The 13943-nt window shown below is 50.3% G+C and overlaps 1 protein-coding gene and 1 long non-coding RNA gene across 4 annotated transcripts; both read right to left on the bottom strand.

Annotated features, from left to right (window-relative positions):
* Nucleotides 1-1299: 1299 nt before the first annotated feature.
* Nucleotides 1300-2741, bottom strand: LOC138822668 (uncharacterized). Its single transcript, XR_011370604.1, has 3 exons — nucleotides 2435-2741; nucleotides 1819-2026; nucleotides 1300-1362 (listed from the first exon to the last, which is right to left on the bottom strand). It is a non-coding gene; the product is annotated as an uncharacterized lncRNA (long non-coding RNA).
* Nucleotides 2742-10768: 8027 nt separating this feature from the next.
* LOC138822689 (protein jagunal homolog 1) lies at nucleotides 10769-13356 on the bottom strand. 3 transcript variants are annotated; one of them, XM_070015515.1, is made up of 2 exons: nucleotides 13193-13356; nucleotides 10769-11701 (listed from the first exon to the last, which is right to left on the bottom strand). In XM_070015515.1, exons 1-2 carry the CDS (start codon nucleotides 13279-13281, stop codon nucleotides 11239-11241), a joined length of 552 nt encoding a protein of 183 aa, XP_069871616.1. In that variant the 5' UTR covers nucleotides 13282-13356; the 3' UTR covers nucleotides 10769-11238. The 3 variants fall into 3 exon arrangements, with proteins under 3 accessions (XP_069871616.1, XP_069871617.1, XP_069871618.1); XM_070015516.1 differs by lacking the exon at nucleotides 13193-13356 and adding an exon at nucleotides 12973-13139; XM_070015517.1 differs by lacking the exon at nucleotides 13193-13356 and adding an exon at nucleotides 12451-12470.
* Nucleotides 13357-13943: the final 587 nt, after the last annotated feature.

Genomic DNA, 13943 nt, shown 5'->3' with positions numbered 1-13943 from the left:
GGACGCTGAGGGACGCAGTGTAGAGTGTGGGTGGGGACGGGAGGAACTGCAGGGCTGAGGACAGAGCCGCAGGGGAGGGGCTGGCTCTTTTTCTCTCGGGAGGGAAGTCAGGAGGTCCACATTCCTCAGCTGTTAACTTTTCCTGGCCTCTCCTCTCAGCCATTTCCAAGGTACCCAGAGCTCGGGGTTGGCCCTTCACTCTGGACTGCCCAAGTGCCCACCCGTTGTCTACCGGAGCAGTGGCTTATTGTGCCAGGTGTCTGCGGGTTCCCTCCTGTTGGTCTCTTAAGTGATAAGGCCGGAAGTGGCGCTGTGGCTCAAGTGGTAGAGCGCTCGCCTTGAGCTGAAGAGCTGAGGGACAGCACCCAGGCCCAGAGTTCAAGCCAAGCCCCACGACCGACAAAAAAATTAATTAATTAATTAATTAAAATAAATTAAAATAAAATTAAGTGATAAGGCCCTCTGCCTTTTTTATTCTGTAGTCCATGGAAGTCTTTTTTCTTTTTTTTTTTGGTCTGTCGTGGGTCTTGAACTCTGGGCCTGGGCGCTGTCCCTCAGCATTTCAGCTCAAGGCAAGCGCTCTGCCATTGGAGCTACAGCGCCACTTCCTGTTTTCTGGTGGTTTATTGGAGATAAGAGTTTCATAGACTGGGCTGGGAAGGTGGCTCAGTGGTAGAGCGCTTGCCTTGCATGCTTGAGGCCCTAGTCTTGAGCTGAAGAGCTGAGGGACAGCGCCCAGGCCCAGAGTTCAGGCCCCATGACCGACAAAAAAAAAAAAAAGTTTCATGGACTTTCCTGCCCAGACTGGCTTTGAACCTCAATCCTCAGATCTCAGCATCCTAAGTAGCTAGAATTACAGGTGTGAGCCACCAGCGTCCAGCAATTCATGGAAGTCTTTAAGCTAAGTACTTCAGCCTAGTGGGGACTACAGTGGGAGTCTGGGCAGGGGTGGGGACAAGACTTGGGGCATCTATGGAATCTGGTGGTGGCTGTCTATTTATTCTGCCTCTGTGGACTGAGGCCAGTCCGGTCCAGGAAGAGCTGGGTCTTGGGGGCGGGAGCATCCCGAGGCGCGGTGTTGGGTCGTCCCTTCACCCCTGGCCGCGTGTGGCTCACAACCAAGCAGGTGCCAGGCTTCCCAAGCATCTCAGCAACCCCAGCCCTTTTGAGTTTGGGTTTGGAGATGTAACCAGCGCTTCAAGCATGCTCGGCGCACCTAGTCATTTCCAAACCTGACTCAGTGGAGATGCGCTTGGCTGAGGAGCCAGGGCGGCTCCCGTTTCTCCCAGCTCACCTCATGCACAGGCAGGGCAGAAGGAATTCATAGGGCAGGTCTGCAGTCTGGCCCCCAGACACAACTGCCTACATATGAAGCAGCAAAGGAAGAGAAACAGAGACACGTCAGGAAAAGCACAGGCGAGGGCAGGAGGGCGCTGTTTTTCCTGAGCTGGGACAGGTTCTCCCTCCCACAGGCTCTCCATGCTGGCCATCTGCTGACGGTGCTCCACGTGGAGCGGTGGGGAATTAGATGGGAGGAATATGCATGCATGGAACTCCAAGTATATGCCAGGCAGGGTGCTAGAAGCACTTAATCAAATGGTAGCACCACAGTGGAGTGATGGTTACAGCTGAGGATTGCTGAGGGCCCTCAGGGCTGGAGTACAGCCTTCAGTCTCCACAAATGATAGCAGCTTTGAGAAGCAAAGGTTAAAGTGCTGTTAGGGCCTGGTCAGGGGACTGGGAGACATTTTGTTTTTTCATTCTCTGAAAGGCAAAAGGAGGGTGGCAGAGGATGGGTATAAAGACGTATGTGACCACCTTCTACTCTCTGATTGGAACTTCAAAAGCTTTTGGTCTCGGCTGTATTTGAACACAGGGTCTCATGCTTGCTAGGTAGGCGCTCTGAGAAGGTTTTCCAATAGGGCCCGACCCGCTGAGGATCCTCGCAGCTCTCTGTTCAGCATTCCTGGTAACTCCAAAAGGGACAGCCCCTCTTTCCTCTCTTCCTGAGACTCTGTGTTTCTTTCTGTTTAGCACCCAAAAGACATAATGGCAGACACCTTACCTTGAAGGTCACTCACACAGTGACCTTCCCATCAAGGTCTCAGTTGTCCCATGTGTGCCAGTATTGAGGTCTGGCTTTTTTTGGGGGGAGGTAGTCCTGGGGTTTGAACACAGGGCTGAGCGCTGTCTCTGAGCTTTTCTTCTTGTTGTTGTTCAAAGCCAGCATCCTACCACTTGAGCTACAGCTCCATTTCTGACTCTTTTTTTTTGGGGGGGTGGTGATTTAAAGAGTTTCACAGATTTTATTGCCTGGGCTAGCTTTGAACCATGATCCTCACATCTCAGCCTCCTGAGAAGCTAGGATTACATGCATGAGCCACTGGCACCCAGCAAGAGATCTGACTTTTTACAGAAGCATGCCACTCCATACCTGGGCATCAAAAGGACTGCTCAGCTCTTCACATTCCAGTGCCCACTGGTGACAAAGGCGCACACTGGCCGTTGGGCCTGGTGAAATGGTCACCCGAATAGTCCGTGCCATGGGCAGCAACTCAAAGGAGAATTCAGGTCCTGGAGATGGCAGGGGGCGAGACTCAGGGGGCCTGTCTCCTGTGCTTAGGATGAGTGTGGCTACTCAGAGGAAGCCCTCTCTTGTCTCTGAGCTTTTGCGAGCCAGGTCTGGGAAGAGGTCCCACTCCTTGTGGATCTGAAGGCCGGGTCCTTTTGGAGCGTAGCCTTTTGTGGGAGACATCTGGGGAGGGGGTGGAAATGTGACAGCCTTTCTCTGATGGAGAATGGCTACTCAGCAGCTTTCTCTGTTAAGGATAGAACAAAGATGGCCTTAGGCCAGGAATTAGGATACCTAGCTTCCATTTCTGCCACTGGAACCCAAGGAAGCACAGGCAAGATGTTCAACCTCTGTTGGCCTCAGTTTCCTTGAATGTGTCATTTGCACATTTTCAATCTCCCTTATGTGGCTGAAGAATATAATGAGAGGTGGGAACACAAGGTGGGACTGGGCCTGGCAGGGAGATTATCTGAGAAGGTGCTGGCGTCCTGTGTCTCTGATAGAACTTGAACTTGCAAGACTTTTTGGATTTCTACACCAGGAGGTAGAACAAGCCCCACCAAAGGCCTGGCCAGGAGAGGACACATTTACTACCAATTCTTCATGGCCTCTGCCCTACCAGGAGATGTGCCCCAATGTTAAATGGAAGATCATTTTAAGTCAAGGACAATAATGATGTCAAATTTCTTTAGTGCTTTAATGTATGATGAAACTGAAAGCAATACATACACCCATTCCCTTATATATGCTTTATAGCTTTATTTCTAACAGTTTACAAACTGCCAACTCTTGTGTGTGTGTGTGTGTGTGTGTGTGTGTGTGTGTGTGTGTGTGTGTGTGTGCGCGCGCCAATCCTGAGGCTTGAACTCAAGGTCTGGGTCCTGTCCTTAAACTTCTTTTGCTCAAGGTTAGCACTCTACTACTTCAGCCCCTGCTTTTCTGATTGGCTTTGAACTGTGGTCCTTCATTCTGAGTAGCTAGGTTTACTTTCATGCCCAGCAAAACTGCCAACTTAACCAGAATATTTAGTACACAACTAAGTGAGGTGATAAAAACAGAGTTGAATACCAAGATCCTACTCTACAAACAAAGTAATAACAGCACACTCAGGGAATCCAAACACTTTAAAAGTTGGTACCACCACCAGCTGGTGACTCACACCTGCATTAATCCTAGCTACTCAGGAAGCTGATATCTAAGGATCATGGTTCAAAGCCAGCCTGGGCAGGAAAGTCCCTGAGACTTCTTTTTTGTCAGTCGTGGGGCCTGAATTCTAGGCCTAGACACTGTCCCTCAACTCTTCAGCTCAAGGCTGGTGCTCTACCACTTGAGTCACAGTGCCACTTCCAGCCTTTTTTGTTTATGTGGTGCTGAGGAATCAAACCCAGGGCCTCATGCATGCAAGGCAGCACTCTACCACTGAGTCACGTTCCCAGCCCCTCCCTGAGACTTTTTTTTCTTTTTTTATTGTGAAAATACTGTACAGAGGGGTTACAATTACATGGGCAAGATAATGAAAGACTTTTTTTGGGGGGGAGGTCCAGTCGTGGGGCCTGAACTCTGGGCCTGGGCGCTGTCCCTTAGCTCTTCAGCTCAAGGCTGGTGCTCTACCACTTGAGCCACAGCGCCACTTCTGGCTTTTTTTTCTTTTTGTTTATGTGGTGCTGAGGAATCAAACCCAGGGCCTCAAGCATGCAAGGCAAGTGCTCTACCACTGAGCCACCTTCCCAGCCCAGAACTACTGGTCTTAAACCCCTTTGGGGTTGAGGTCTCCCTGAAGATGCTGCTGGAGCACAGACACTGGGAGGTAGGGAAGGACAGGCCAGGACTGGAATGGAGAGTTGCGGCTCCTTACCTCATTTGAGGGGATCCAGGGTGGCTGGTAAGGGCGGCCAATCCCAGCAGAGACAGACAGGCCAATGAATAGCAGAAGCAGCAGGAGCAGGGCTGCCAATCTGGGGCTCCTCATGGGCCTTATAGGATCAGGGCACCCAAAGCATGGCTTCGTAGCCTGCAAGTGGGCAACAGCTCAGGGCTGAGCAGCTGGCAGTGGTGAGCTCTTGCCTAATCTTGTCCTGGCCCCGCCCTGCCCTAAGGCTCCTCCTTTCTCTTAACCAGCCAGCCAGGCCACATTCCTCATGCAGGCAGAGGGACTGAGGGGCAGCTTGCTCTCTAGAAAACCCTCCCGCCTCCACCGAAAGGCAAGGGCTATTGCTCAGGTAGAGAAATGACAGGAAAGGGACCAGTACTAGGTGGGGGAGGGGTACGCATTTCTTATTTATTTATTTATTTTGGTCAGTCGTAGGGCTTGAACTCTGGGCCTGGGCACTGTCCCTCAGCTCTTCAGCTCAAGGCTAGCGCTCTACCAATTGAGCCACAGCGCCACTTCTGGTTTTCTGAGTGGTTTATTGGACATAAGAGTCTTGGGGGGGGGGGGCGGCTGGGAAGGTGGATCATGGGGCTGGGAAGGTGGCTCAGTGGTAGAGTGCTTGCCTTGCATGCATGAGGCCCTGGGTTCAATTCCTCAGCACCACATAAACAGAAAAAGCTGGAAGTGGTGCTGTAGCTCCAGTGGTAGAGCGATAGCCTTGAGCTGAAGAGCTGAGGGACAGCGCCCAGACTAAGTTCAGGTCCCATGACTAGCAAAAAAAAAAAAAAAAAAAAAAAAAGTCTCACAGACTTCCCTGCTGGAGCTGGCTTTGAATAACAATCCTCAGATCTCAGCCCCAAGTAGCTAGGATTACAAGTGTGAGCCACCAGCACCCAGCATTAGGTGCACCCCTTTCTTAACCCTTCCCACTCCTGAAACACCCTACAGATCTGGCCCTCCTCCCCATTCACAGCTCTAGAACTTAGGTTTCCCTGAGAAATAATGTCATCCCCTCACTTAAGACAATGAATCAAGCTATAAAATACCATTCTACCCAGGGACTGATGTGCAGGAAAGGGGAAAAAATTTAAATACATAAACCTCATATACTCCCACAGGTATCCTAGCCCCCACCCCTCCATTTAGCCTGTTGGGCTCTCCTGGACAAAGGGCTCCATGCAAAGAGGTCATCAGCTTCAAAGCCCTACTCATTGGTGCAATCTGCTCAGGAAACCCCACAACTCATAACCAAGCCCTGGCGCCTGAGCCACACACACTGACCTGGTTTGCTGTGGTTTCCTTTCCGGTGCGGGAGGGAGTAAGGCTGACAAGGCTCCAGGCTTTGTGGGGAAGTCTACCCACCATTCCGCAGCTCCCTCCCCTTCGTGGATGGAGCATTTGAGCTTCTTCACCCTCCCCCTAGGGCTGCCCAGGGCTGAAGGAAAATCCGGGGCACTGCCAGGCCATGGCATCTTGAGATTGCTATTGTCCCTCTGCCACTCCATCCTCAACACCGTTCCGCAGCCCGACCTCAGACTTCCTTCAGACATTTCTACTCCTGAGTCTTCAGGTCCAGGGTCCTACTCTATCTCCTAAAAATACCATCTGGCTTGAGTTTGTTAAAGAAAAAAACCCAGACTTTCTTGTTTGTGTGGCTCCAATGCCTAGCAGTAACAGTCATGAAACTGGTGCTCCACTGTTAAATGAATAGGTTATGGTGCACTATCTAAATAGTTTTTCTGATTCACATTCATTCACAAAGCACTTCCCATATTTGATTCTTGTAATGACCTTGTGAGGCAGGTAGGTGAGAATTATGGTTTCCATTTTATTAAGAGACATAAGGAAGCCCTTGGTGAACGTGATTCGGTCCAGGTCAAAGTTGTAGCCTAGGGAGCTTGCAACTCAGCGCCCTCAGCCGATGCTCCCTCCTCTGTTCACAGGCCCTGCAGTCCATCTCTGCAAACGCTTCAGCAGATCTGAAGAAGGTAGCCTGGCCATACTAAGATTGGGTTATGGGTTAGGGAGCCTTTCTCCAGATTGTACCAGTTCTGATCTAACAAATCATGATTGTTTTTTTAATGCTGGGGACAGGAAGTAGGCAATTAAAGCAATTATACTATTCTAGAGCCTGTGTGTCCTCCAACAGGGCCCTCAAAGTGGAATTTGGTGAACTGCACCCTGACCCTTAAGGTATGGTAAGAGAAGCAAAAAAGAAAGGGAAAGTAGAAAGGGCAATGAGTGCAGTGGCTCCCACCTGTAATCCTAGCTACTCAGGAGGCTGAAATCTGAGAATCATGGTTCAAAGCCAGATCTGGCAGAAAAGTCCCCAAGAGACTCTTACCTCCAATTAATCACTCAAAAACCAGAAGTAGGGCTGTGGCTCAAAGTGGTAGAGCCCTAGCACTGAGTGAAAGAGCTCAGGGACAGTGACAAAGCTCTGAATTCAAGCCCCATAACCAACAACAACAAAAAAAAGGAAAATGAGCACATAGAAAAGGGAAGACTTGGGAAGCACTGGTTGCTCATGCCTGTAATCTAGCTGCTCAGGAAGCTGAGATCTGAGAATCTCCTTTCAAAGCCAGCCCAGGCAGGAAAGTCTGTGACTCTTATCTCTAATTAACCACAAAACCAGAAGTGGAGCTGTGGGTAAAAGTGGTAGAGTTCCCCTTGAGCACAGATGCTCAGGTACAGCACCCAGGCCCTGAGTTCAAGCCCTACAACCAGAAAAAAAAAAGAAAGAAAAATGTTCAAATGGCAGGGAAGAACAAGGTTTTATGGCAGTGAGTCATCAGTGGTTACACTTAGGCAAAGGTCAAGAGGAAGGATCAAGGAACTAGGTGGCCGGGACAGGAAATCAGCTGGAGGGAAGGTAGTGGGGTGATGCTTAAGCACTGGGGCCTTAGCCTCCTCCAAGGTGGCTGAAGCCTGTTTCACCTCTGCTTTGTGACCACAAGCTTACCAAGACTTCATGCTCTAATGACTTAAAGATACTGAAAAGCCTCATGTAGAATATACTGGGGAATGGGGGAGAGGGGGCGGTGCTTGACATTTTCCACACAGCTGGATCCATGCGTGGACTCTGGATAGACCACGGAGCATCAGCTCCAGGATCTTCTTTGTAACAACCAGTTCCCAAGGTCTGCTGGGGCAGTGCTGGGTCCAGAGTGTGCTGGGCACACTAATTAGGACGAGTAAGCAAGTGCTCCTTCCTAACTTCTGCTTTTCTGCAAGGGACCAACTGCCAGAACCACTGTCTAGAATTACAATGCAACCAGCTAAGAATCAGAGACCGCCTGCACTCCAATGGCACACTGCCTTTCTCAAGGACAGGAATTAGCTCTTAAGAGTCCCTCTTAACTCCTTTACTCTGTAGTCCAGACAAGAGCCATCTCCTTCCACCTTTACCCAGTATAATAAGTGCTCATAATATGTCACCATATTGGAAAATAGGAAGGGTCCAACTCAGCAGTATGACTGGTAGGTGCAGTGTACAAAACCTCACATTTCCTAATACAAATGGGGTCCTCTCCACTAAATACCCAAAAGGGGGACCTTGTTTGCCTCAGGAAATACTACAAACATAAGGCAGGAAAAACCTGGTATGAAAAAATCCAAAAACAGAATCCCAACAAGCAGAAAACAAATGTTTTTTTGTTATCATTGCTGACAATAACTTTCTTTTTTTTGGGTCCTGGGGCCTGATCTCTGGGCCTGGGCGCTGTCCCTCAGCTCTTCAGCTCAAGGCTAGCGCTCTACCATTTGATCCACAGCACCACTTCCGGCTTTTTTCTTTTTGCCTATGTGGTGCTGAGGAATCGAACCCAGGGCCTCATGCATGCAAGGCAAGCGCTCTACCACTGAGCCACCTTCCCAGCCCCATAACTTTTTTTTGGTCGGTTGTGGGGCTTGAACTCTGGGCCTGGGCGCTGTCCCTCAGCTCTTTCAGCTCAAGGCTAGGGCTCTACCACTTGAGCCACAGCACCACTTTGGGCTTTTTTTGCTTATGCGGTGCTGAGGAATTGAACCCAGAGCCTCATGCATGCCAGGCAAGCACCCTACCACTGAGCCATCCTCCCAGCCCCGACAATAATTCTTAAAATGGGTCTTCCAAGGCACAGTAAAGTATATAAAGTAATATTTGAGGTTTAAACTCAGGGGCTCACACTTACTAGGCAGGTGTTCTACCAACTGAGATACAGTCCAAGTTTAAACGTTGAGGGACTGAGGGATTGGAACTGATTAGAAAGAGATGAAAGCATTTAGGTTCTTCAAAGGAATGAATGATGACCATCTACAGCTGCACTTGGTATACTCACTTGAATAGAGACATAGGAAAAGTTGGATGCAGAAGGCAAAGTTTAAGTTTGGGACACACTGAATTTGAGATGGTCAACAGGACATCAAACCAAAGTTCTGCAGTTAGAACTTCTGCCAGTAGATAGGAGGGGCGGTATAAGCATCATATCCGACAAAAATGATCACTGCAACCATGGAAAGAGTAGAATCTGGCTATCATCCAATGACATATCTTTCATGCAAAAAACTGTCAGACTTGTAGCTATGAAAGGACATTTATTTCATCAAATTATTACATCTTTGTGTGTGTGTTCGTACTGGGACTTGAACTCTGGGACAGGCAACTGTCCCTGAGCTTTTTTGCTTAAGGCTGTTACTCTCTACCACTTAAAGCATACCTCCACTTGCAGCTTTACTTATTTTTCCCAGTCATGGGGCCTGGGCGCTGTCCCTCAGCTCTTCAACTCAAAGCTAGCGCTCTACCACTTGAGCCACAGCACTTCTGGCTTTTTCTGCTTATGTGGTGCTGAGGAATCCAGCCCAAGGCCTCATGCATGCAAGGCAAGCACTCTACCACTGAGCAACTTTCCCAGCCCCTTGCAGCTTTATTTATTAGACTTCCCTGCCCAGATTGGCTTGGCGATGTGATTTTCAGATCTCAGCCTCCTGAGTATCTAGGATTACAAGCAGGAATCACCAGCACTCAGCCCCTTCCCTCATTTCTTTTTTTTTTTGGTCAGTCCTGGGGCTTGAACTCTGGGCTTGAGCACTGTCCCTCAGCTCTTCAGCTCAAAGATAGTGCTGTACCACTTGAGCCACAGAAACACTTCTGGTTTTCTGAGTGGTTTATTGGAGATGAGTGTGGTGGGGGAGGGGGCCACTGGGAAGGTTGCTCAGTGGTAGAGTGCTTGCCTCACATGCATGAGGCCCTGGGTTTGATTCCTCAGCACCACATAAGTCGGAAGTGGTGCTGCAGCTCAAGTGGTAGAGTGCTAGCCTTCAGCTGAAGAACTGAGGGACAGATCCCAGGCCCAGGGTTCAGGTCCCACGACAAAAAAAAAAAAAGTCTCATGGCGTTTCCGGGCTGGCTTTGAGCCGCAATCCTCAGATCTCAGCCTCCTGAGTAGCTAGGATTACAGGTGTGAGCCACAGGCACCTGGTGCCCTCATTTCTAATTTGTTCCACTTATCATGTTCATCAGTTGTTTTGCAGATACAGCACAGTTTCTGAGAATTTCCTCCCAAATGCCTATGTGCTAAGGGCTCAGCTGCAAGCCTCTGATGCCATTGGGAGGTGGTGGAACCCTCAAGGGGTGAGGCCTGGTACAAGTTACTAGTGGCCTGCCCTAGGGAGGGGATAGCAGGATTCCATCCTTTCTTTTTTTGCCAGTCCTGGGCTTGAACTCAGGGCCTGGGCACTGTCCCTGAGCCACAGCACCACTTCCGTTTTTTTTCTGAGTAGTTACATTTGCCCAGGCTGACTTCAAACTGCAATCTTCAAATCTCAGCCTCCTGAGTAGCTAGTACACGTGTTAGGCACTGGCACCTGGCCTCAACTTTCTGAACTCCATGAGACAGCAGCTTTCTCTGTATATGTTCCTAGCATGATATTCACCATGCAGGCAAACCAAGAGTCTAGAAGTTTCTTGCTGCAGTACCCACAGGCCCAAGAGTGGTAGGCTAAGCAACCATGGACTGAAATCTCCAAAGGTATCTCAGAGCTACTCTAAAATTCTTTGTGATCTTACTATACAGGTTTAAGAATATAAATGACTGTTAAACACAGATATTCAACCAAAAGAGCCTATGACCCAAGCCAGATGAATGGGCCACATTATGGATGGGGAGGTTACGTACCTGGCCCATCAGCAACAGGCTGTGTGATAGGCTAGAACTAGTTCTCCACGCCCTGTCCTTTCTTTGTGGTCACTGCCAGATTTTGCAGGGAACCTCTAGTCATCTCCAAGTGTCTAAGGCCACCAAACAACACTTTTCACATGACCAAATCCCAAATACAGGCACAGGGTGGACAGGGCAGTCTTAGGAACTTTATTGAGGGTCTGTTAAATTGAAATGCTTTGCAGTAGAGCACAGCCTGTGGGGGTGTAGTCTCTGAGGTGTTTCTTGCCTATAGACTGAAGCAGACTTAATTTGTTCCTTATTTCCTGCTGTCTGGTGGTAAAGAGATGAGGAATAGAAATGGGAATAATGATCAAAGGAGCAAGGATAAGGCTTGGTCTTAAAGGAAAACACCTAACGGCCTTAACTTCACCCAGCTACTGCATGGCTGTTGATCACCCAGCTGCTGAATCAGAAATAATTTAAATATACTCTTGCCACATCAGCAACAGAACTCTAGGCCAAAATGTGACCCCGTCTGCATTAGGTACCAACATTACAGCTGCCCAAATCACCAGAAGAGACAGGAACATTTTGTCCACCTCACTTGGCTCGAGGGTAGCCCAGGCTCCACCCGAGAGCAGACCATCAGGCAGGCTTCATTTGCGCTTCTTCTCTTGTGTGCTGGTGAACCAAGAGTCTAGAAGTTTCTTGCTGTAGTACAGCTGCCAGGCATGCACTTGGACCGCCAGTACCAACACCAGGTACATGACAGAGACAGCAGAAAACCCAAAGAGGAAGCGGTAGGCCTTGCCATGGCGGTAGAGTTGCTGTGCGGCGGGGAACATCTCCATGCTGCCATAAATGAGGGGAGCGATGGAGAAGAGCCCCATGCTGATCATGGAGAGCACCAGGTAGCTGATATTGTTACGAGGGAAAGAGAGCAGGCCCAAGAGGGAGGGTGCAATGCTCAGCAAATACGGGTACTCCCACTGATAAGGCATGGCCACCTGATCATGTGACAAGAGCCTCAGGTGTCCCACGCTCATCTTGGCAACCAGTAGCAGCCATAGGACCAGATGCACGTAGATCAGCTTCTTGATTTCATACTTGAGAGTCACACTGTGGGGCAAAGCACAGGGAGAAGCACCTTTCATTCAAATTCTTCTATATGCCAGGCAACTGTACTGGATACAAATTTGAATGGCAGTCTCTGACTGAGGCTGGGCACAAGGAATCAAGAGAAAAAAAACGGCAGAGAAGGCTATCCAGAAGTGGACTGTGTCAGATAGGTCCTCAAGGCTGAGGGAAGATGGTCATTCTACACAGACAAGAGCGTACATATACAAAAGCGTAAGGAGGGGACCAAGTGGTTGAATATGGCAAGAGCACATGCGGAGGGGTGGTAAAGGGGCATAAAACTGGAAAAACTTTTTTTAAATTGGTTATGGGGCTTGAATTCAGGGCATGGTTGCTGTCCTTGAGCTTTTCTGTTCAAGTCTAGCACTCTACCACTTTGAGCACATATCTCCAATTAACCACTAAAAATTGGGAAGTGGCACTGTTGCTCAAAGTGGTAAGGCACTGGGCTTGAGCAAAAGGAGCTCAGGACAGTGCCCAGGCCGAGTTCAAGCCCTATGATTGAGTGCAAACCCCCCCCCCCCCCCCCCCCCCCCCCGCCCCAGAGGGGGAAAAAAAAGAAATTAAACCCTAAAGAGCTTGTCATTCTTCAAAACTCTAGAAAGATGCTAAGAACATTTTGAAAGAACTCAATGAATTTAAGAAAGAAAAACAGGCGGGGTGCTAGTGACACCTGTAATCCTAGCAATTCAAAAGCCAGCCTGGGCAGGAAAAGTCCCTGAGACTCTTACCTTCAATTAACCACCAGAAAATCAGAAGTGGCCCTGTGGCTCAAGTGGCAGAGCGCTCACCTTAAACTGAAGAGCTGAGGGACAGCACCCAGGCCTAGAGTTCAAGCCCCACGACCGACAAAAAAAGAAAAAAGAAGGAAAAAGAAAACTCTTCAATTTTTTTTTATTTTAAAATACTCGTTTTCGAAGATGTGGAAAACTGAAAAAAAAATGTCACCTCTAGACTTCAAACTCTTGGATAGCAGGGTCCGATATTGCTTTTTTTTCTCTTTAATAATGAACTTCTTTCGTTTTGCCAGTCCTGGGCTTGCACTCAAGAGCCTGGGTGCTGTCCCTGAGCTCCTTTGGCTCAAGGCTAGCGCTCTACCACTTGAGCCACAGCGCCACTCCCAGCTTTTCCTGTGCATGTGGTGCTGAGGAATCGAACCCAGGGCTTCACGCACGCGAGGCGAGCGCTCTACCACTGGGCCCCTTCCCAGCCCCCGAGCTTTTTTCTTTTTCCAGCTCACAGCGCTTACTTACATCCTTGTACATTAGTTCTAGGTTGCCCTCCGTCTCGGGCCTGCCTGCCTGCACTTCACGTGCTCCTTTCCCCTGGTCCTCCAGTACCGTGCGGGGGAGTCGCGGGTGGCGCTGGGTGGGGTGGCGGGGAGGGGGCCCGGCGGCGCGCGGGGGCCGGCGGCGGGCCACACCCCCCACCGCGGCCCGGCCCGAGGCCTCCGCTGCGCGCCTCGCTCCTCACCTCATCTGGTAGTGCATGGCCACGCGCTCCCGGTGCTGGAAGTCGCTGCCGTCGGTGCCGGCCGCTCGCGGCCCTGCCCGAGACGCCATGGTACCGGATCCGAGCCCCGGAGCGCCCCCGTGCCGGCCCGCGCCCACCGCTCAGCCCCCCGAGGTCCCCACGCGCGGCCTCAGCCCAGCTACCCAGCGGCCCCGGGCGCTGGAAGCAAACTTCCGGCCTCTCTGTCTCTGGAGGACCGACTCGTTGGTCACTGCCCCGCGCATGCGCCCTCGCTCTCGCGGGCCTGCCCAGTTCCCCTGGCGAGGTGCGTGCCGAGCCCCGAGCCCACCGTCGGCGTCTTTTGCTGCCACAGGCTCGTCGCACACTGATCCTTTCCGAAGCTTCGTTATTGGCTTAAGACCCTTCTGCCAGCAGGGAGTTGGTGGCTCACGCCTGTAATCCTAACTACCCCAGAGACTGAGATCCGACGATGGCGGTTCAAAGCCAGCCCCGACAGGAAAGTCCCAGAGCCTCTTACCTCCAGTGAACCATCAGAAAACCGGAAGTGGCGCTGTGGCTCAAGTGGTAGAGCGCCCGCCTTGAGCACAACAGCTCAGGGACAGTATCCTGGCCCTGAGTTCAAGCCCCAGGACTGACAAAATACAACAACAACAACACATCTTCTGTCCACACTTCCCAGACCAGGAAATTGAGACCTAGAAGTGTTTGTGACTTTCGTGCTCCCACACATTGAACAGTTCCTGAATCCAGC

This window comes from Dipodomys merriami, unplaced genomic scaffold (assembly GCF_024711535.1).
Source record: "Dipodomys merriami isolate MVZ:Mamm:240054 unplaced genomic scaffold, mDipMer1.0.p SCAF_114, whole genome shotgun sequence".
NCBI classification, from domain to species: Eukaryota; Metazoa; Chordata; class Mammalia; order Rodentia; family Heteromyidae; genus Dipodomys; species Dipodomys merriami.
Note: the sequence above shows the minus strand (reverse complement) of the source record. Positions and strands in the feature narration are given on the sequence as shown.